The following is a 22,689-nucleotide window of genomic DNA, read 5'->3' on the forward strand; positions in this document are numbered from 1 at the left end:
TTTTCTTGTGAAGGAAAGGCAGTTATTATTCATGTCATGCTTGAAGGCAATTCTCCGATGACCTTCCCTATAAGAGGAAAAAAGAAAAGATTTATTAAATGCCTTCTTCCTAAGCTTTCTTTTACAAATTACAACAGAAAAGCTCCTTCGCACTGAAGAAAACATGAATAACCTTTCTTTGTTGGATATTGGTATCCTTGCATATCATAACATTTCTTATTGGCTTTTTTACTTTGCTCTGATTTTCTTATGATCCTAAGATAACAAAATAATAATAAACTTCATATTTTATCTATTAGCAAAAAAATACTAAAAAACATCCTGGGCTGAGCTATGCATTTCTCAAAGCATAATAAATTAATCATCAAACTCTTGTGAAAATATTTTGTAACCTATCTGAATGATGGGATCAAAGTTGAATCCTACAATACATACATCCATACACACAGAGACTGCCAAAAAAAAGAAAAGGTAGAAAGGCTGTTTCAGTAACAGAAGAACACATGCAACAGTCACTGTGAATTTTATCTTATTTGCATGAATAATTAAGGGTAGCACCTAAATTAAGAAAATCTACTTTTGCTTCTCCCCTGCCAAGTTTTTTCCAGAATAGCATCTCATGTCCAGTTGTTCTCTCCCTTTAGGTTCAAACCTGTTTGTTAAACCTATGTAGCAACAATCAAAGCCACGCTACTGATGAGGCAAAAGCTCATCTGCAAGCTCAGGAACCCTGGCAGCAGGAAGGGGAAGATTTTATGTTCTAGCCTAAATTCTGCCCTTAAGAAAACATTCCTTTTGTATTTGACAGTACTCTCAAAGAAGGAACAGAATTCAGTGGCTCTTCCTCTCTTTGCAGATTTTTCAGCTCTTTAGCAGGAACTATTTTTATTTTTTTCTTTTAAAGAAGAGTAACCCTTCTAAATATCCTACTTCCACATTCATTTGTCACACAGAAGAAATAGATTTTCCCAGTTATGGTGTGGTCCTGCCTAGGGCTACTGGCATGCATGGCGTTTCTTTCTCCTGCTGCAATCACTGATAACCTGTACGACTAACGGGAGAGGCCGGAGTGGGAATCACAGAACTGGATCCCAAAGATTTGCAGATGCTGGATGGTCACCCACCCATGTACTCTGCAGGTGTTACATGGGTACAAGCCAGGCAGAGTGCTAAGGCAGAGTTTAGGGAGTAGCTCATCCCTTAGACCTGTGCCAAAAAAGGATGGGATTACAGAATGCCTCAGCTCCTCTTTGCTTCCATCACTTTTGGTGCTGTACCAACAGTAAGAACAGAAAGAGCTTAAGGACAGACATAGCCAAATAAACTGCAAGATGACATTGAAGACCAAATGTATTTTAACAAGGTTCTTGTTTAAGCTGTGAACTAGTTATCACAACACATGCAACTGCTACAGCTTTGTCTTCTCCAGGCTGGGGATGTGACTGGGTTTTTTGTCTGTCTGTGTCAAACACAACTGTGTGTCTTGGACAATTTTAATTAGTTTGGATGCTGCTAAGGACTCTAGAGTTGCTCAAACACAAAAATACAACTATCCTAACAAAAAAAACCCAACTCACAAAAAAAACACTTCTAGAAGGACATGTGGGAAAAAAACATGCTTCAACTGCCACACCTAAAAGAAACAGAAAACCACTTGCAGAGCCAGTAGGGAAATGATAAACACTTATCCACGAAGAACTCAACATTTAAACAACTATCACCATGTTTCTTTGTCCCTGCAAAGGGCTTGAGTTTCAAATCAGAGTGGTTGTCATGGTATCTGTGACTTTATTACCTGTTTTCAGAGTAGAGCACAGGATCGGGGTTCTCGGAAGGGATTGCTCCCCGCAGGAACCCCAACAAGCAAGGCATCTTTGCAGGCATTTTGCATACAGTACTGCTGGAGTTCTGCAGCTGCCTGAGAGACCTGAAAAGGAAAAACAAACCCGGAGAGGAAACTAATTCATTCATAAGCATCTACTAGGCATTTCCTCTTGAAGAGCTATTATCAAACAGAGCTGGAGTGCAGCCAAGTCAGTTCTTGGATTCTAAAACACCAAGTAAATCAGAACAGAAGCACATTTACAAAGCTCTGAGGAACCATGCATGAAATACTAGGCTAGTGATGAGCCAGGAAAGTGCAGAGGACTGAGGTTCAAGTGTGATGCAAATTGTCCTCATTAAAATGCACCGAGACCTGACCACAGTATTTTCCAATCTACTTTTTTTCAGGTTTATATCTGAACTCTTTGATTCTCAGATAATTTATTAAAAGGATTTTAATTTCCAAACTTTTAAGCAACACAAACCATACTAAGGAATGAAAGAAAGAAGAGGAGGATGTAAAGCTTTTTAAGACCGTCCAAATTGTCACCTTCCCCCAGCAGTGAATTCAGAACTTCAAATCCATATTCTGGCCCCAAAGAGGAGAGTCCAGAGCTGCAGAACAAGCCTAGGATCCCAAAGATAAGATGTCCTCAGCACTGAACTCCCCTGCTCTCCCTGTGGATGGCAAGTCAGTCATGTACCTGTATTCTTGAAGATCAATGTAGAGGAATTCACAATGTCCCAGACACACACTAGGAATAGCTGCATGGAACTGTCAAAATCCATGCCATCTGATAGGTTTTTTATAAAAGGAAATAACAGACCATATTGATGGGAATACAAGTTCCCCTCTTAGCTTACCTCTGATTTGTTACAGGACTCCTGAAATAGTGATTTTTCTTCCTACACAACTTTGCAGGGTTGCCAAAACAATAACCAGAAGGACCACCCACACTTCCCAGCCTCCTGTCTAAAGGGGCCACCCAGGAGCCCCTGGGATGGATGGGCCATCCCATCTAACAGCATCTAGAAGTACATGGGAAATCTGGCCTAGCACATTTGCTGTTTTGCTGCTCTCCTGCTCACCACCTTCCAACTCTCCTCCATGATCTCCTCCAAGACACTCAACCTGGTACTGCCCAAATTTACTTGGCTGTTGTCAGCACTTCAGGGAGAAGCTGTGAGGAGCATTTCTCCTCAGCTTCCCAGGTTCTCTTGGGCAGAGTACAGGGAGAAGTAAGGATTCCTGCTACATCAGTGGGCTTCGTCACTTCTTCCTTACTTGAGGAGAACCTTTCTAGAGGCTGCAGGGGTGTCCTGCAGTCCCTTGGACCCCATGCAGCACTACCCCCCTTGCCTCGACCACAGCTGGTACCCTTGCTGGTACGTGACTGTGCACCACAGAGATGCCACCTGCCAACACTGATCAGGCCAAGGCTGCGTGGAGATCTTTTCTGGGAGAGTTAGCAGTTCCTCACAGCATTTCCTTGCACTTTCCTATCAAACTTTCCAGCACATACTAAGCTATATTATACTGGTATAATTTTTTATTTATTTTTTTTTTTACAAACCAGATCTACTCTTAGCCCTACCTATGCCCCAAAAAATTCTTCATTCCTTCAGTTCACATAAAAAGTACAAGGGTTTCTGCCATATTTCATCACACGACAACCACGCTCCCTGCAACAGCCTCCTGTGTGCAAGATGTGTGTGGGTACTTCTTTCTACTCAGTTTCCTCTTTCTGAAAATATTTTTCCTGTCTGCTTTTTCAGCTGGCAGAGTAAACAAAATCACCATGGAACTTTGTAGTATGAAATGTATTTTTAAAAATCCTTTCATAGCCTTCTTCCGTCTGGAAACACATTGTCTATTCAAAGTAGCCGAAACAATGTTTTCTCCTGTACCAGTGTCTGCTAAAACTGAACCAGGTGGTTTTTCCCCAGGTGAATATAGTCCTCATTAGTTTTACACTGTATCTCAAGAAAGCCAAATGACACTTTTTATAAGATACATTTTTAATCATGTGTCATTTCAAAGCCATGAACAGGTTCCTAGAACAGCAGACTTGGAAACAGACTGCTGCGTGCAATGCTGCAAGAAAAATGAGACCGAGGCCAATCAAGGCCAAGTCTCCCTGGAATACAAGCAAACACATAATAAATACATAGGAAGTCCAGTTCCAGAATACGTTATGGGCACAAAGTACCTGCAAACTATAAACTATGTATTTTATACCCCCTCCCCACCCACAAAAAAAACCCGCAATGGGGCGAGGGGGGGTATATATTCCTCAAAATGAGCAGGAACAGAGATCCGGGCACCAGCAATAACTGGTGGTTTGGTCAACCATTTCAATGTTAGACAATATCCCTCTTGCCACAAGAGTCTACATTTGTACTCTGAACCGTGCTGTTTCTCAGATTCCCACACATCACTGCAGTGATAAATCACAGTCACTTGTAGTGACTGCTGATTCAGAATGTGCTAATAAAATTTACTAACATTAACAAATTGATTAGGATGATATCCAAAAGCCATAGTGGTTTCACCTTGCAATGAATACTTCAAATTTTCACCAGCCCAGAGTCAGAAGTAATGAGGAAAAGTATTTTGAATTATTTTTTAAATCAATTAGCTAAGTTCCTGCAACTCAATGTACCGGCATTGTTGTCAGATTGAGGAAGCTATGTTTTGTGACGGGCCAGAGAAAATGGCGAAGAAAGGAGGTGATGAAAGAAGAGGAAAGCACTGGATATAAATTATTTTGACCTTCATCCCTTCACAGACTGTGCTGGATTTTGTGAGTTGTTGGAAAGAGTCGTTTTTGCAAAGTAGTTGTGGACTCCCCCAGACCTGCTGCGAGCTAAGAGCTGTCTTGGACAAGTCACCAAACCTGAGGAGCTGGCGGATGACAGGATCGCCTCACCAGTCCGCCTTTGTCTGGAAATATGCAAGCAGGAGAAGGTTCATGCATGCGTAGCAAATGGCCTGCCTTCTCCAAGTGTGCCAGCGGGTACCACACCGCGCTGCCTCCCCCTGCAGATCCTGCCAGCTCTCCGAAGCGGGGGGGAGTCGCCTGGCTCCGCTGCGAGGAACTACTCCCGATTATCTGCTTGCTTGTGCAGAACTAACGAGGGGCTACTGTATTATTTATCACGGCTCCTTCTACAGGGAACAGCACTCGCTTCACCGCGCCCGCGGGGCTGGGGCTCCGAGCTCCCCCGGGGCACACGCACCCCTCGTCCCCTTCCTTCCCAGGGCGTGGACAACGCGGAGGAAAGGGCAGGAGGGGATTCTCTCCCGGCCCCGCCGCGGAGGTCAGAGCACCCGCGCCTCCCCCCGGCCCCAAGTCCGGCACCCCCGCTCACCTTGATCCTCTCCACGGCCGCCTCCAGCTTTAGCTGCTCCACCAGCCGCTGCATGGTGCTCAGGCTGCCGCCCGACGACATGCCGAGCCCGAGGGGAACACGGAGGGCGTGAGGCTGCGGAGCAGAGCAGGACACAGCCAGGCAGAGCGGCTCGGCAGGCTCGGCTGGGCTCGGCTCGCTCCTCCGCCCCGGGGAGGGGCCGCGGCGCTCCGCCCGCAGCGCGGCGGCCACCCGCGACGGACACCCCCGACGGACACCCCCCGAGGGGACACGCCGACGGACACCCCCACGGACAACCCCGAGCGCTGCCGCCTGCGGCGCCCTTAGCGGCGCTGGGTGGGGACTAAAGGTGCTTCGGGGGACGAAAAGTCGTTGGTTAAAACAGGACAGCAAGGGGAGAAAAATAAAAGCGAAGAACAGGAAACAAAACAAAAAGGGGGAGGGGGGGGAGGGAGAAAGGGAGGGGGAAAAAAGGAAAAGGGAACAAAAAAGAGTAGGGGGAAGGAAAAGAGGAAAGGGAAGACAAAGAAGAAAAATGAGGGCGAAGGAAAAAAAAGGAAGGGCAGAAAAAATGGAAAAGGGAGGGAAAAGGAGCAGGAAAAAGGGAGGGGAAAGAAGTGAGATTAAAAAAAGGAGGGCAAGAAAGAAGAGATGAAAGGGAATCCATAGGCTCAAAGAATGGTTTGGGTTGGAAGAAATCCTAAAGATCATCTAGTTTCAACCCTCCCTGCCCTGGGCAGGGATGCCACCCACTAGATCAGGTTGCTCAGAGCCCAGTCAAACTTGCCCCTTAACACTGACAGAGATGGAGTTCTAAGCATCCTCCTCTGCCCACAGGCAGCTGTATGACTCAAACTGCCTGGCAGCTGCTGCCAGTGTTGTTTCATCCTCACCCAAAACTGTTCATCACCATTTCACCAGTGGCCATAAATAAGTCCCTTCACTTTTTGGCAGGGGTTTGCCGGCCATTAGTTTGCTGCCTTGTTGAAAAGTCAGTGGGTTGAAGCTTATAGCCTCAAATGGTTGCTCTGAACATAAGACAGGACAAACAGGGGATCAGACCCAGCCAGCATGGGTCTGTGGAAGGCAGGTCCTGCTTGACCAGCCTGATGTCTTTCTATGACAAGGTGAGCCAACTAGAGGATGAGGGAAAAGCTGTGCATGTTGTCTACCTGGACTTTAGTAAAGCCTTTGACACCATCTCCCATAGCACTCTCCTGGATAAACTGGCTGCTCATTATGTTTATGAGTGCACTCTTCACTGGGTATAGAACTGGCTGGATGGCCAGGCCCAGAAAGTGGTGGTGAATGGAGTTAAATCCAGTAGGTGGCTGGTCATGAGTGGTGTTCCCAAGGGCTCAGTATTTGGGCTGGCCCTGTTTAATATCTTCATTGACTACCTGGACAAGAGGATCAAGTCCTTAGCAAGTTCATATATAACACCAGGTTGGATGGGAGTGTTGATCTGCTGGAGGGCAGGAAGGCTCTGCAGAGGGGTCTGGACAGGCTGGATCAATGGGCTGAGGCCAATGGTATGAGATTCAACAAGACCAAGTGCTGGGTGCTGCCCTTGGGTCACAACAACCCCAGGCAGCACTACAGGCTGGGGGAAGAATGGCTGGAAAGCTGCTCAGCAGAAAAGGATCTGGCAGTGCCAGTTGACAGTGGCAGAACATGAGCCAGCAGTGTGTCCATGTGGCCAAGAAGGCCAGTGGCATCCTGGCATGGATCAGACACAAAGAGACCAGCAGGACCAAGGAAGAGATTATCTCCCTGTACTGATGAGGCTATGTCTCGAGTCCTGGGCCCAGTTCTGGGCCCCCTACTTCAAGATAGATATCAAGGTGCTGGTGTTGCTGAACTTTAGGAACTCTCTAAACATGGACAAAGAGTCAGGATTAGAAAGGAGACATCGATTATTTTGCGCGGGGTGCAGAGTGGAAGTTTTTCCACAAATCAAGCACACAAAAGCGTAAAAAGCAAGGAAATGTATACACTAAAGTTTACAAAAACCGACCTATCTAATACATAGTAAACATCTACCTAATGCATAGTCTTTGAGCCTGGCAATCTTATGCAATACTTGTTACAGCCTGTATGGGCCTGTCTCTCGTGATCTCTGATGGTGTTCTGGAGAGGTGCCCCCTACTCAGTTTCCAGTAAAGTTCAGATCAGGACAGGCAGAGCCCTATGTTGAGTGCCAATTAGGATGTGATCTGCAGCTCAGGCTTAAACAATTGCCAAGCAGGACGTAAAACACAAAAGCTTTCCATAAGCATTAAGCAACACCTGTTAAACACACCTGATAACATCTATTCGTATTCAAAAGAAGGGTTAAAGGTGAGAAAGATACCATCAGCTTCCATCTGCAACAGAGATCAAAGGAAGGAATGGAGAATTCTGCTTAAAGATACAGAGAAGTCTGTTTGAACACATCACTAGAGCGTGTCCAGAGAAGGGCAACAAATCTGGTGAAGGGTCTGGAGCACAAGTCCTGTGAGGAGTGGCTGAGGCAGCTGGAGTTGTTTACCTTGGAGAAAAGGAGGCTCAGTGGAGATCTTATCCCTCTCTGCAACTGCCTGGAAGGTATTGAGGTGGGGAATTGGTCTCTTCTCCCATGTAACAAAAGAAGAAATTATCTCAGGCTGTACCAGGGGAGGTATAGTTTAGATATTAGGAAAAATTTCTTCATGAAAAGGATTGTAAAGCACTGGAATAGTCTGCCCAGGGAAGTGGTGGAGGCACCATCCCTGGGAGCATCCAAAAAACCTGTGAATACGGCACTTGACGACATGGTTTAGTGCTGAACATGGTGCTGGTGCTGCTTTGATGGTTGGACCTGATGATCCTATCAGGCTTTTCCACTCTTAATGATTCTGATTCCATAGGGACAACAAGCCACGCACATTCTTGTGCCTCAAAGCCTCAGTATGGTCATGGAAAGGACTCATGCTGAATCTTCTCCAAGGTCACACTTTTCCCCATTATAATCTCACCATTACCTCGTACCAGCAATACTTATTCATGCACATGCCTCTCTCTAAAGTCAGTTGAATCTACACTGGCTATACTGGGCTATATTGTAACTCTCATCACTCTCTGAAAATTTATGCCCCGAAAAAAGACACCACTTAGAACTCCAATGACATGTTAGGCTAGAAATGCTCAGTAGCCTCAGCTAACGAGGTGTCACTGCAGTGCTGACAGCTTTCTAAAGACATATGAGTTTTTTCTACCCTTCATCACAAAGTTGTGACTGCAGTGTTGCTGCCCAGCAAATTTTTGTGCGTTCCATGAATTGATGTCTGCATCTGGTTATTTTTAAAGGGCTCATATGTTGAGCAAAGAGGGAACTCCCAGCTTAGCTAGCTCCTTTCTAGAAGGTTGTAGGATACCCGATGACTTCTTCACTCACTTGGTGTCAGGCCACAGTGTTACAGAGATGAAACACCATTGCAGCCAAAAGATAGAGTTCCGTCCTCTGAAAATACTGTACCTCCACTGCACTGATTTCCCACTGTAGTGTCAGGTCAAGAAATTAATCATGGTTACAAGGAAGGTAGGCAAAAAGGGAAAATAGATCTGTGTTTTTACTGCATATTTGCAAAACCCAGATACTTGGGAAAGGGCAGAGCAAAATGAGGCACAAGGTCAGGAGCAGCTGCAGAGCTGTTACCCTGTGAAACTGAGGCCACAGGATTAGATCCTCTTGCATACCCCTGCCTCATTCTTTTACCATTTTATTTGTGCTTCACTCTTTGCTTCTACCACAGCAACCTAATCTTCCCCCTTCCACTCTTACAGGAGACTGTGTTTTGGGGGGATGAAGCAGCAATAAACCCAAGCTGCAGTCTCTCACTTCATAAGCATCTTTGCAGTGCCCCCAAGATTATTCCATGAAAGCAAGCACAGCTTATTCTATATAGTTTCTTTTACAACTTTTAGATTTAAATTGACAATTGAATACAAAGTGAATTAAGTTTATTGCTACACAGTCCACAGAGAAGGGAAAATCTAGCAGTTCCTCTTCAGTTTTACTACTGCGTACAGAGACTTAGCATAATGCTTCTATCATGCTTTTGAACATGTGTTATTTTAAACAGAAAACTGAGACAAACATTCCAGAAGTGTGTGAAAGGTAAACTAGCAAAAGAAGCATAAAGAAGAGTCTTCTGCAAAGAATGAGGACAGGTCCCATTTGCAGAATAAGAAACTTCTTGCTTCAAAAATTAATCTGCATTTTAAAATGTTCAGCTACTATGGGCTTTGTCAGGAGCAGCACGTTCAAAAGCTGTGCTCCCAGAACCAATCTGCACAGAAGGCAGCTCATCACACACCATCTTCAGCAGTTCCCTTCAGAGGAACTTGCTTTTACAGGTGTCATAAATGACAAACGAAAGACTATGCTCCCATCTGCCCTTCCCCAGTAAAATTAGTGAGGAGAAATAAGGTAACAGAATCCCTTTTATCAGCAAATCATGGAAACTCTCTGACCTGGGCTGAGTTACAGAGGAAAACAGTCTGCTGTTATGCATCATTTATTCTAAGTACTCCGAGGTCTGATCAGAAGAGATAAACACATTGAATACGTTAGATTTAGAATTTAAAACAAATTCAGTGTGCATATATAAATTTTTATTTACTTAAGGCATCAAAATTGCCCTTTTTAATAAAAGGGTCATTTTTCCCTTTAACCAATACTTTGGTGAAAGAAATGTCACATTTAGTAGACTAATTTTCACTGGTATACTTGTTCTGAACAACCAGGTGTAATTCAATGTACAAGATGAAAAAACGAACACAAAATATCTAAACATACTATTTCATGAATTACTCTGTAGAACAAAGACTTAAGGCTTGTTTGCATCACGCTGATGATCAATCATGCATCATTTATTCCCACAAAAAATAAAATCCAGGAATAGCAGTAGTCTGGTATAATCCCCATATTGTTTACATCAAAAAAAACCAATTTGGCATCTTAGAAATTAGATTGAAAAGTAGGAGAAAAGAGAGGAAAACAGAAAATGGTCCTTGCTTCGAAATCCTTTTTATGAATTTCCAGAGTCCATTTGCAGGAACCCTTCAATTTAAAGAGGAAAAACAAGACTTTCAAGGTTTGAACTAGGAATATTTTCAGAAAAACTAGAGTTATGGTTCCATTGATGATGAATGTGACATATCTAGCAAAAATACATTGTTTGGAATAATGAATTCCATACTGAGATCCCCAAGTAAATGGCATATATACATTGAGCTGAGCCTGTTTAATAGGTCTGATTTATAAAAATGGTAAACCTGTATTATGCTTCAGCCTGATTTAAAATTCCTGAGTTTTAGATCACTGCTAAGTCACAGCAGACAAAACTCTGAACGACGTAATGAAAAGTTTTGCAAATCACTTTCAACATTAGCACACATTTTGTTCGTCAACTTTTAATCATCAATAAAAGTCAGTCTTCCAGGTCCTTCATTTCTCATCCACCGCCGATATCGCTTCCATCGGGGATCCATGGCCATCTTCTTCTTTAACTCCTCCTCTTGTTCTCGTTTATAGACCTGATAGACAGAGAGAAGATTTTAGTAAGGCCGAAGAAACAGCTTAAGTCAGCCTGAAGTGGGATGTGTTTATACTTCAACCATTTGCCAGTTTATTTTTCTTACAGAAGACTGAATTGCAACATGGAAGCAGACCTTGGCTGACACAAAGTGTCAGAGCACCTGCAGCCCAAGAGCCGTAGTCCAGATACTCCCCTTTTTTGCTGAGAGCAGAACTACTCTCTTTAAGATGGTACTGCAAGCTCCAGAACTTTTATTCCAAAGAACTAGATGCTTATGCGTTCAACAGAACCAAATACACAGTAAGCAATGGCTAATGCTCCAAAAGCTAAACTTGGAGTCCCTCCTAAGCACACATGCTGTTCAATGCAGCTGTTCAGTTCCTCACTGTAGTTCTCCCATTTCAAAGTCATTATCTAACAGAATACTGCTATGGAACTTTTTATTCCTAATTAAGGTTCTCAACAAAGTTAACATCTCTGTGTGAAGTATTTGCAATACCAACTGACAAATAATTACATTTCTGACAAGAAGTAGTGTCATTGTAATGAAATCTACAATTACTAGCAAAGCCAATTGTCCTTAAAAAAAAAAAAAAGCAACAGCACCTACATTTTTATTCTGGAAGGCAGTTTATGTAGGTACAGCCAGCATCAATCTCAGTACCATACATGTTTATGTCATCTCAGTGTCATCTGACCTCTCCTGACTCAGAAGGCAATTTAATTTAAAGTTCTCCTATGCATGAACAAGATTTAAAAATATTATAGATTGCTACATAAATACACCATCTCAATATTCAGTGAAGAATCATTAGAAAACAGAAAAAAAATATTGTGTAGCTCCATGATGCAACCATGTATTGAATTCTTGATCTTTCCCATCCTGAAAGGGACACCAGAAAACTGAACAATATGCAAATAGACATCTCCAACAATGAAAGAACAGAGAAGCTTTTGGGGAGAAACACTTAGAGTATGTTTTTCAGCCTAGAAAATACATGACTACATTTCAAATAAGGATATGGTAGTGGCACACAAAAGCACCAGTAGCCCAAGAAGAGAATAAAGCATGATTATTCTCCATTTTCAGTAATACTGGAATGAGAAGGAGTCCGTGTGGCTTCAAAAAAACCCCATCTTCTGCAAATGTTGGTGAACTGCTGACCAGATGGCACAGCAGACACTGAAAGCTTTAATGCATTCCAGTGACTAGGTAAGTTTATTAAAGAAAAACTTATTAAAGCAATTACCTACAAAGACACTATTTTCTCTCCAGGAAATCCCAAATAAATATTACTATACAGGTGCAACTTTCATGTATTCTTTACTGAAAATCAGCAGCTGGCCACAACAGGAAATGAGTGTGGGCTAAACAGACTTCACTTGTGGCAAATGCAGCTCTTTTATATTCAGTGACCCAAACATGACTAGTTAAAACGTCATGGATCAGAAACCACCACATTTTTTCTCCATCCTATCTTACCTTTTCCATGTAACACCTGCTTTGACTAGTAGCATTGCTCAATTTTTGCACTTCCAGATTGTTTTCTAGCAAACCCCTACTAACTGAACACGCATATGCACCTGCCAGCTAGTCCTTTCCTTATATTAGCATCTATTTTACTATTTTCCTCTTCAGGTTTGTAGAGTAATACACCCCTGTCTTCTTTTGAAGAAGCATTCTCCTATCTTTGGTGTCCTGCCACCATCCCATTTCTTTTCCCAGCAGATGCAGGGCAGCAGCATCTCCTCTTCCCCTTAAGCAGGCCAAGTCTGTATTTTTTCTTTAGAAACCTCCCACCCAGATGCCCCACAGATGCACCTCTGCAGAACAATCGGGAGTATTTTTTCAATCTGCCATGCCCCAGCATCCCAAATCATTCTGGACTGCAAACTCCATGCTGTGGTTAATGTTCTTTTGCTGCTCTCACAGACACCTCAACAATTATATATTGACTATTTAGTAACTGGCTATCCATGGCAAGAATAGCAGTTGTGGTCTTTTTTACCATCCTCACTTGAACAGGTATTCAGCACTGCAGGAACAGTCCCTGATTCACTGATGGCCAAAGAACTATCAAGAAACAGTTAGGGAAAAACCCAAAACAATAACAACAGCAACAACCACAATAAAAAAAAAGCCCTGAGCTAGGAATTAAGCTTAGAAGACTGACGACATAGGAGTTTCAGACAATCAGGGTAATCCTTATTACAAATTATTGCTTTTTGGAGAATATAGTCTTCAACCTCCTGTAATAACCTTATGATAACACACTGTTATAAGAAAGCCTTTCATCAGATTAAACCGAATCTTGTACGCATACACAGATGTCCTCTGACTGAGCAAATCCTTTCCTACACCCATGGGCATAGTCAGGAGCTGTTGTCTACCAGGCCATGTGCATAAGAAGTCAAAGGAAACACACCAAGTGATTGTCTCACAGTTTTCAATTTGGAAAGTAATAGCTGAAATTGAAGCAATGCTTCGCACAGACCCATGCCAAGCACCTTCACAAGATGGCAGTTCTTACTCTGGGAGCAATGGGTAACTAACATTAGTTTTTCACCAGAGCTACCCACCTCGTAGTTTTCTCGTATCCACAGCTGCCGTTCAAGAAAGGTCTCTTTTTGATGATCTTCTAAGCTGTCAAACTGAGACTGAGACATTTTCATGTACCTTCGTATGATATACAGCTTCTCTTCCACACCATACTCCTGCCCTTTAATAGTGAAACAATAAATCCACCAACAGTACCAAACCACATATTTGCACAAATAAAAAGGAGCAAGAAGGATCTGAAATAGAAGGATATCATATATCTTGGGCTTCTGATAACCACCCTTTATATCTATTTTATTTTTAATAATGTCTTTGATAATTTCTTCCTCTTCTTCACGAATTTCTTCTTTAGATCGCCTGTTCTTTCCTTTTTCTTTAGTCTTGTTGAGTAAACCTTGTTGTCTAGCAATCTCAGTGGCTTGTATACGGTATTTTGGTACAGTAGCTAAGTAGTTGATAGCTTCATTGTAACTACTCCACCAGCTGAAGAACTGTAATTTAAGAACAGTAAAAGTAAAAAACTTATTTTTATACAGACACATTCCTATCTAGAGGTTTGCCAGGAAAAAAAAAAGACATAATGCTGTCGCACACCTTTAACCACAGTTACATCATAATAAGGGTAAAAACTGAGGGTAACAGTTCTACTGTGGTATTACAGAAGCTGTAATCATTCCTCTGAACTTAGTAAAGCACCTGGAAAACAGATGTACAGAACTGTATCTCATAGCAATTTACAGTGACAGCCAAGGACAAGCAGGCACTATTCTGAATGGTTTTGTTTATGAGAAGATCGTCAACTTCTGAAGGTCAATGCCAGGCTGTGCCAGCCATTCTCAGAAGCCCCACTCCTTGGAGTGATAAATAAAGTAGCCAATATATGAACGTCTAATTATACAATTGTTACCCACTGTTCATTAAACACGGATTAAGTATGTGATGATCTCATTTGCCTGACAGGATTCACTTTGCAAGATTCAACACCCCTCTCTGATCTCCAACTGCCCTCTGAATTTCAGTGGGGGTGAAAAAGAACCCAAACAAGAAACCACGAATATACTGCCTGGGTGAACACAGAATCATAGAATATCCTGAGAATATCCTGAGGTGGAAAGGACCCACAAGGATCGTCAAGTCCAACTCCTGGCCCTGCACAGCACAACCCCAAGAATGATTCCTTCTGAAGACAGGAGCACAATGACTGTCATGGTCAGCTCAGAACTGATGTTGTTCCCATCTAGTGCCTTGTAAATGACATGAGATGAGGCACGGAAATCATAGAAGAAACCACACAGGCACCTTAGCAAAGGCCAAGAAGCAGAAACAACAAAAAGCGAGACAGGCAAACCAGTTTACAGAGATGCTTACAGTGAATTTGCAATCATCTGGCAGGTGAACTGCAGGAAAGTGTCTCCACTTACAGCCAAATGAAGAAATAAGATGTGAAATGAAACTTTTGCCATTGGAACAAAATCAGAGAAATTAGGTATTTGGTAGCATGTCCCATTAGAACTTACTATTCCAAGCTCTCAAATTCTGATCAACGTGTTTTGTTATTTCAACTTCCAATATCTCACTAATCGTGAGAGACCTACACCATGGACTAAGCTGTATCTTTATACCTCAAACTTCTTGGGTATTATTAATGATGTTTGAGCCAGTAAACTAACAGATCCCAAAGAAAAGTCATGCATCTTCCTACTCTTAAATATGTGTCAGCAACAGCACAAATTTTCTCATCTAAGACACAGGCTGCTTTCTTGACCTTGGATCTACCACCTTCAGAGTAAACTCTGCTGAAGAGAATTTGCTTCTCTCCTGACTTCATCCTTGTGGTGTTTCAAGATTTAAAGGTGTGAGATTCAAATCTTAGTAAACTCCTGATCATCTATGTGAATTGAGTCTTGAATTTAATTTGCAATTAGTCTGTTTTTTAAAAAATGACTTATGCACCTTGACAAACCAACACCCATTATTTGGAGCACTAGTCCTGCCTGTGCTCAAGAACAGGCTATTCCGAGCCTGCCAGGAAGAACTACGTAACTTCTTCAGAAAAGCTACACTTGACTCAGTGAAATTAAAAGAAAATAATCTCTACTTTTGTTCAAGGTACCAAAGGCAGTCAAAAATCTGCTCAGTACATTCTGACTTCAGGATTGTTACGGACACCATGCAGAACTTCAGCACAGCAGAGAAGAACAGACCCTCACTTTTTATTAAATGGCACATTATGAGAACTGTCACTACACCTCTCTCTTCAGAAACTCAGAGAATGATGTAAACATGAAATTTTACCTGAAACACAGAGATGGCACACACGGTAACTAGGATCACTATTCTGACATCCACTTTAGGTGCCAATCTCCTGCTGTAGTAGTGGTAATAATGCCTGTAATACTCTTCAGGATGATCCAGCATGTAGTCATAATCTTTACGTGTTTCTTCATCCTGCAGGATGAGATGAAAAACACATCCAGGTTCAGGTTCCTGTTTTCACTTACTCTGTTATAGCTTTGTTTTACATCGCATTAATGACCATGCTGCTGTAAAACTGGCAGTAGATCAAGTGAGTATGAAGCACAGAGGAAGATCTTTGGTCTTTTTCTTATATTCTCAATTATTTTGTTCTCAGACTTATCTGACCATTTAAGTAGGACATATGTAGTCTTAAAATGAACAAGCAGGCACTGTGTGAAAGACATTTAAAACTGGAGACAAGCAGTTGAAATCCACACAATAAGTATTTTTAACTTCAGAAAGAGAAGTCCAGATGGACTGGAGTTAATAAATATTGTTCTGGAAAAGATTTTCATATGAAGAACCTATTACAAGATTGTTTTACAAAACTTTTAAGAATTAGTTTACAGGGCTGTGGAATCTGTCCAATGGAAGGCCATTTCAAAACCTCATTGTTCTCATTTTCTCTGTGTTTTTCTTCATTCTCCCTCATATAATTTTGGGATAGGAAATTTAATTTTGACAGACTCAACTGCATTCCATTCAACACTCCTCTTCCAAAAGAAAAAAAAAACACCAAACGACTTCCCTTTTTTAATTCCTTGTAGTCTTAAAACACTTACAGGTCTCTTTCTTCTATTCCGGGGCTCCATCTTTGCGAAATCACACATGTTTTGCCCTGATTAGCCTTCCCTTACAGATCCCATATGCTACCCGGGTCACTGCTACTTTTAAAGGTATGCCTCTAAGATAAAGACCAGCCGGCTCGTTAAAAATAAATAAAATCTTTTCGAAAGAACGAATCCTAAACACAAAGGGATTTCCAAGGGAACTCCATCCTCCTCCCCGCACTCCCGGGCTGGCTACCGAAGGAGGTTTTTCGTGGTGTTTTTCCTCCCCTCCCTGACTGCTTACCGGAGCGGCTCCGGCCGCGGCGGCGGTCCCGCTCTCTCACCTTGAGGGTCTCGTAGGCGGTGGCGATGAGCAGGAACTTCTCGTGTGCCGCCTGTGCGCCGCCGGCCCCGCCGCCCGCGGGCTCCCCGCGGTACCGGTCGGGGTGGTACTGCCGGGCCAGCTGCCGGTAGGCGCGGGCGATCTCCGCCTTGCTGGCCTGCCGGCTGACGCCCAGCACCTCGTAGCAGACGCGGCGGCCGCAGTAGAGCCCGTCGGTGAGGCCCCCGCGCCGGCCGCGGCAGCAGCGCCGCGCACAGGCACAGGCACAGCACCCACGGCCCGTCCGGGCCCCGCAACGCCGCCATTTCGCCGCCGCCGGGCCCGGGCCGCGCTCCGCGCCGTGCGCGCGGCCGGGGGCGGGGCCAGCCGGGGCCAGGCGGGGTCGCGACAGGAGGCGGGTCGCGACAGAGCCCGCGCTGTAAGGGGGTCGGTAGGAGGGAGTTGCGCTCTGCTCGGCGGTGCCGAGCAATAGGACGAGTCCTTTCCCCCTGATTTCTCACAGGCTGCGCCTTCTCGTTCTTTCAGCCGGCGGTGTGCCCTTGCGGCCGGGAGCGCCCGCGGAAGCCTGGGATGCACTAGGAAGAGCGCTGCCAGCAGGTCGAGGGACGTGATCCTGCACCGCAGGCCCAGTGAGGCCGCATCTGGACTGCTGTGTTCACTTCTGGTCTCCACAGCTCAAAAAGGACATGGAGCTACTGCAGAGGGTCCAGCAGAGGCCACAAAGATGATGAGGGGTCTGGAGAATCTCCCTCATGAGGGGAGACTGTGGGAGCTGGACCTATTTAGTCTAGAGAAGCCTGAAAGGGGACCTTAATGCATATAATATCTCAAAGGTGGGGGTGCCTAGAGGAAGGTATCAGAATCTTTTTCAGTGGTGCTCAGTGACAAGACAAGGAGTAGTGGCCATAAACTAAAACACAAGAAGTTCCACCTCAGCATGAGGAAGAACTTTACAATGAGGGTGGCAGAGCACAGGAATAGGCTGCCCGTGGAGGTTCTGGAGTCTCCCTCTCTGGAGATACTGGAAACCCACCTGGACATGTTCCTGCTGTTAGGTGTCCCTGCCTTGGCAGGGGGGTTGGACTCGTTGTTCTCCAGAAGTCCCTTCCAACCCTAATGATTCTGTGATTCTTCCAGGGAAAAACCTTTTAAAATAATGCCTGAGCCCATGCCTGGTTTGGGCTTGCTTCTGGCAGAGCTCAGACTTTGGCTGCCTGTCATGTGGGATCCAGCCCCAAAGTGGGAACTGCCGTGTGCGCTCCCAGCCCCTCTCACTACACAGACCCACAGGGAGCACTCCTGCTGCTGCTACGTGAAGACACAGCTGAGAGAGGACCTCACTAATGCCTGTAAGTATCTGAAGGGAGAGTGTCAGGAGGGTGGAGCCAGGCTCTTCTTGGTGGTGCCAAGCAATAGGACAATGGGCAGAAAGCGATGCACAGTAGAGTTCCACCTGAACATGAGGAAGAACTTCCTTACTGTGCACGTGACCATGCACTGGAACAGATTGCCCAGAGAGATTGTGGAGTCTCCCTCATGGAGGACATTCAAGAACCATCTGGATGTAATCCTGTGCGATGTGCTCCAGGATAATCTTGCTTGAGCAGGGAGGCTGGACCAGATGTCCTTCAATGGTCCCCTCCAACCTGACCCTGTGATTCTCTGTGATTCTGCATGCACAGCTCCCCAGGATGGTGGCTGCAACAGCAGGCCTGTGATCTCCTCTACCTGAAGACTTCTCCTGGAAAGGAGGACTACATGTCTGCTCCAGTGTATCCAGCAGGAACATTACCTCAGTGTTAGACCTTTCCCAGGAAAGCCAGAAATATGCCTGACACTGTAAATATCCACCACAAAAATGCTCAGCTCATCAGAGAGCATGTGCTGTTCTTACACTAGAAATGAGTGTGCATCCCATGTGCCTGGCATTCTCTGCCTGTCTCCTTTCTGCATTAATAAATGCTTATTATTTCACTGAGAGATGGATGGGTCACAAATCTGTTTCCTAAAAAAAAAAAAAAAAGCTACCTCTTTGCAGCTCACTAGAGCCCAGCCTCTGAGTGCTCTGGGTTGGCAGTCAACTCCTCAGGCAAATTATGGTAGGTTGACCTGGACTGGACACCAGGTGCCCACCAAACTGTTATATCACTCCCCCTTCTCAGCTGGACAGGGGAGAAAAAATAAGATGGAAAACAACTAAGTGGCTGAGAAAAGGCGATTTACTAAAGCAAAAGTTTGTGGATGCACTAGCAAAGAGAAAAAAATAAATTATAAATTATTCTCTACTTCCCATCAGCAAGTGATGTCTGGCCACTTCCTGGGAAGTGGGGCTTCAGTGTAGATGTTGCTCTGGAAGGCAAACGTAAATAATGAATGCTCTTCCTTCCTCCTCCTTTTCTTAGCTTTTGTATCTGAGCTGACAGCATAGGGTCTGGAATAGCACTTTAGTTAATTTGGGTTTGCTGGCCTAGTTGTGTCCACTCCCAGAATCTTGCCCCAGCCTACTGATGGAGGGTGGAACGTTGGAGAAAGCAGTGCTGATGCTGTGCCAGTGCTGCTCAGCCGTAGCCAAAACACTGGTGTGTTGTCAGCATCTTTCTAGCTACCAGTGGAAAGCACAGAACTGTGAGGGCTGGTGTGGGGAAACGAACTCCAGCTCAGTCAGACTCAATAGAGTAATGAAGCTCTGACACTGTCACTTAGACTCACTTCTGCCCTGGGACTGGCCCTGGAGCTGTAGGGAGAGGTCATCAGCTGCTCAGTCGCAGCAGTAAGGAGGCTGGGGACGCCTTGTCTGCTGTGCCCCAGGGGCGCCTCTTGGTTGCCAAGATGATTCTTACGGAGACCACACGTGGCATCGCAACGCTTGAGAGAAAGACGCTGTATGGTGGTCGCACCTCTCTCTCTTGTGGTCTGAGCAAGCCGAGAACGGCAAGCGAGGAATTCTTCGGAGCAGCTTTATCCCTCCAGTATTCCAGGCTTTGGGATACAGCGGCTCGGCAGCGACGCTGGAGTCGGTGCTGGGCGGGGCCGTGCCAGTCTCTCAGGGGGGCGGGGCCGGGCCGTGGGCGGGGCCGGGCGGGCACTGGGCGGGGCCGTGCCAGTCTCTCGGGTCCGGTCTGTGCCGGCCGTGGGCGGGCCATGTCCGGACAGTGGCGGGGCTCGCCGCCCTGCCGGCGCACTACACGGCCGCGCGGGGGCGCCCCGCGCCGCTCCGGTGCGCGTCCGAGCGCCGCCGGCCCCGCCGGAGCGCGCCATGGAGGTCAGCGCGGACTCCGGTCAGTGCTGCCCGCCGCAAACCTCCTCCTCGGGGCCCCGCCCGGGCGGGGCGGCGGCGGCGGGGCCGGGCGTGTGCGCGTCGGGGGACGGGCGGCGGAACGGCAAGGTCTCTCTCTAAATATTAAACTGCCGGCGTGACTGAAGGGCGGGCTTTGCGCTGTCGAGGGCAGCCAGCAGGGAGGAGGAGGGGGGAGGAGGAGGGAGAAGGAGGAGGAGGAGGAGAAGGAGGAGGAGGAGGGAGGAGGAGGAGGAGGGAGGAGGAGGAGGAGGGAGGCGGCCCGCCGCCGGCCCGGTGCCTGGTGCCGGAGCGAGGTGGGAGGTGCGGAGCGTCTCTCGCCGCCTCCCCCCCTCCCCAGCCAGCAACATGGCCGCGGGCCGCCCAGGACAGCTCAGTAGTGCCCGAGCGCCGGGACTGGCAGAGGAGGCCGGGCGGCGGGCCGGGTCCTCCCGCAGCGGATTCCGCTCTGCGGCGGGCCCCGACCCGCTACCCGGCCGGCGTGTTGACGCAGCGGGGCCGGGCCGCCTTGGGCGGCCATCTCGTGAAGCGGAAACCGAGAGCAGCGGCGCTTCCCGCATCCTGGCCCCTCGGCGGGGTCGGCGGCCTGTACCTCCGCCGCCGGCTGCGTGACCTTGCACGGGGAGGGAGCCAAGGGGCGGCGGACCTCGCGGGACGGGGAGCTGCTCAGCCCGCCGCCCCTGACGGGTCAATGAAGTGGCAGGCGCCTCTGCCCGCCGGAGCTCTCGCCCCGTGTTGTTGGACCGCCGTGTTTGAAACACAGAACCGGCGCGAAGACACCGCGGGCAGGCACATCCAGGGGCGGGCCCCGGCCCGAGGTGCGGTGCCGGGCGGGGGATGCGGGAGCGCATCGCCTCCGTGCGGCTCTCGCCACATGACCTGAGGTGCCGCAGCCGCCGGCGTTCGGGGCGGGGGGAGCTCGGCCCTGTGTTCTTGTCACCTCCAGGCCCCTCTCTCAGAGACTCCGGGGCAGCACATGGTCAGCTGCTCTTTGGAGAAGCCTATGCAACTTTTAAAAAGCGGTTTTTCTTGCCTTGCCTTTCCTGTCATGGCAAAGAGCTGATTCTTAGCCGTGAAGAATTAATAGCAAGATAACGTATGACTCAGCCAAATGAGAGGGCCTTTGGTTGCCCTGAAATAGTACTTGGCAGTCACCAGGGAGGAAGGGCAGAAGAAATACTTTGAGCATATTTGTACTATTGGCTTTCAGTACTAAGGCATTTCTGTGTGATATGTCTTCAGGATTTTTTTTTTGTTGTGAGCTGCTGTGTAGACAAGCTTTTAGTTCTGCTCTTTGTTAGATGTTACTGGAATTAGGCTAAGTGGAACAGGCATATGATAATGGACGTCCTTTATGTAGCCGGATCCCATGGTGAAGTAAGAAGGATCTTGATCCTGCACTGATCCTTGAACTGGAGGACCCAGATGCCATGCTATTTATTCCACTGACAACTGGGGCAAATTGTAATAATGGCAGTGAAAGCTTTCACTGCTGCTGTTATCCAAGAGATTCTGTTGTCAGCTTTACAATACTAAAGCGATTCCCTTTGGTGAAACCAGTTAGCCTGAGATCTCTTGCTTGTAACTCCTTGGCATTTATCTGTGTGTAATCTAGCTTCCCAGCCTCCAGATATGATCTTGCAAAAAATTAGTCTTCAGCCATGTGCCTGTTGCTATGCAGCCCTTTCCGTTAAACTGTGCTAAAAGGACAAATGTCCCTAAATTGAGATTCACATTAATAATTACATGTTGTCATTCGGGTTACTTGACCACTGCATCCTTCAAAATTGAGAGGGTTTTATTGGTTTGGTTAGTAATCTTTTTAATTTGTTTGGGGGGAGGAATATCTTTTGGGATTTTTTGTTTGGTTAGTTGGTTGGTTTGTTTTGTTTTTTTTTTCCCTGGTGCCTCATCTGTCACTGAATAGAAAGTACCATAGTCTTAAAAAATAATTAAAGCTAATGAAGAGTAACTTTATGTAGAGAAAGAGGAGGAAACTAAGATTCTCTATGGGCTTGCTGTCTTTTGATATGTTCAAATAGTTAAATTTCAGGATATTTGGAAAGAAATCCTTTCCTTTTTAGGATGATAGTAGTCCCAAAATAACAAGAGTAATTACTATTAGTTTTAGATTGGTAAACCAGTTTTCCTCGCTTTATATTCACATGGCTATAGGAAGCTTTGTTCTGTAACCCCAGTCAAACGCATAAACTCTACTGTTTGTGTAAACACTGTGTAAGGGTGCTTACTGTTTTAGAGGACAAATTATTTGAATGCAGAATAGGATATGGCAGTTTAAAAAGTAATGCAAAATCAGTACGTTTGCCCTGAAGCCATAAGAGTTCAGATGCCAGAGAGGCAAGTTAATCTTGAGTGACAACAGTCGGCCACTCAAATGGAGAACCTATGCCTGGCATATTGCACATATTGGGATTTTAGTGTGCTATTCAATCTTTTACATAAGCTTTCCTATAAAATGGAAGAATGGGATGGAAAAAAAAGATAATATATTCCTCCCTGCAACAGGCCTTCCCAGTCTTTTCTGGTCAGATCTTGTAAAACAACCTGGTGAGTGGCCTACTTGTCTAAGTGCTTCTGTATATTTTTTGGCAGTAGGCACACAGTGGGTTACTGGTAGAGCCAGGAATAGCACTAGCAACTCCTGA

At 45.8% G+C, this 22,689-nt stretch overlaps 3 protein-coding genes across 3 annotated transcripts in view; 1 reads left to right on the forward strand and 2 right to left on the reverse strand.

Moving 5' to 3' along the window:
- Positions 1-5,340, reverse strand: GNG10 (G protein subunit gamma 10). Its single transcript, XM_008923267.4, has 3 exons — positions 5,197-5,340; positions 1,796-1,927; positions 1-67 (listed from the first exon to the last, which is right to left on the reverse strand). Exons 1-2 carry the CDS (start codon positions 5,275-5,277, stop codon positions 1,802-1,804), a joined length of 207 nt encoding a protein of 68 aa, XP_008921515.1. The 5' UTR covers positions 5,278-5,340; the 3' UTR covers positions 1-67; positions 1,796-1,801.
- A 4,378-nt stretch (positions 5,341-9,718) lies between these two features.
- On the reverse strand, positions 9,719-17,033 carry DNAJC25 (DnaJ heat shock protein family (Hsp40) member C25). Its single transcript, XM_018086078.3, is given in 5 exon segments — positions 9,719-10,755; positions 13,338-13,808; positions 15,613-15,765; positions 16,730-16,951; positions 16,953-17,033. Coding segments are annotated over 5 exon segments (1,050 nt in total). The 3' UTR covers positions 9,719-10,632.
- A 2,932-nt stretch (positions 17,034-19,965) lies between these two features.
- Positions 19,966-22,689, forward strand: part of ECPAS (Ecm29 proteasome adaptor and scaffold) — a 61,058-nt gene continuing 58,334 nt past the window's right edge. Inside the window, exon 1 of the mRNA XM_029965371.1 lies at positions 19,966-20,006. Coding sequence (XP_029821231.1) covers positions 19,985-20,006 — 22 coding nt within the window. The 5' untranslated portion in view covers positions 19,966-19,984. The remainder of the gene's footprint in view (positions 20,007-22,689) is intronic.

This window comes from Manacus vitellinus, unplaced genomic scaffold, assembly GCF_001715985.3.
Source record: "Manacus vitellinus isolate BGI_N305 unplaced genomic scaffold, ASM171598v3 scaffold_9_pilon, whole genome shotgun sequence".
In the NCBI taxonomy this organism is placed as follows: domain Eukaryota; kingdom Metazoa; phylum Chordata; class Aves; order Passeriformes; family Pipridae; genus Manacus; species Manacus vitellinus.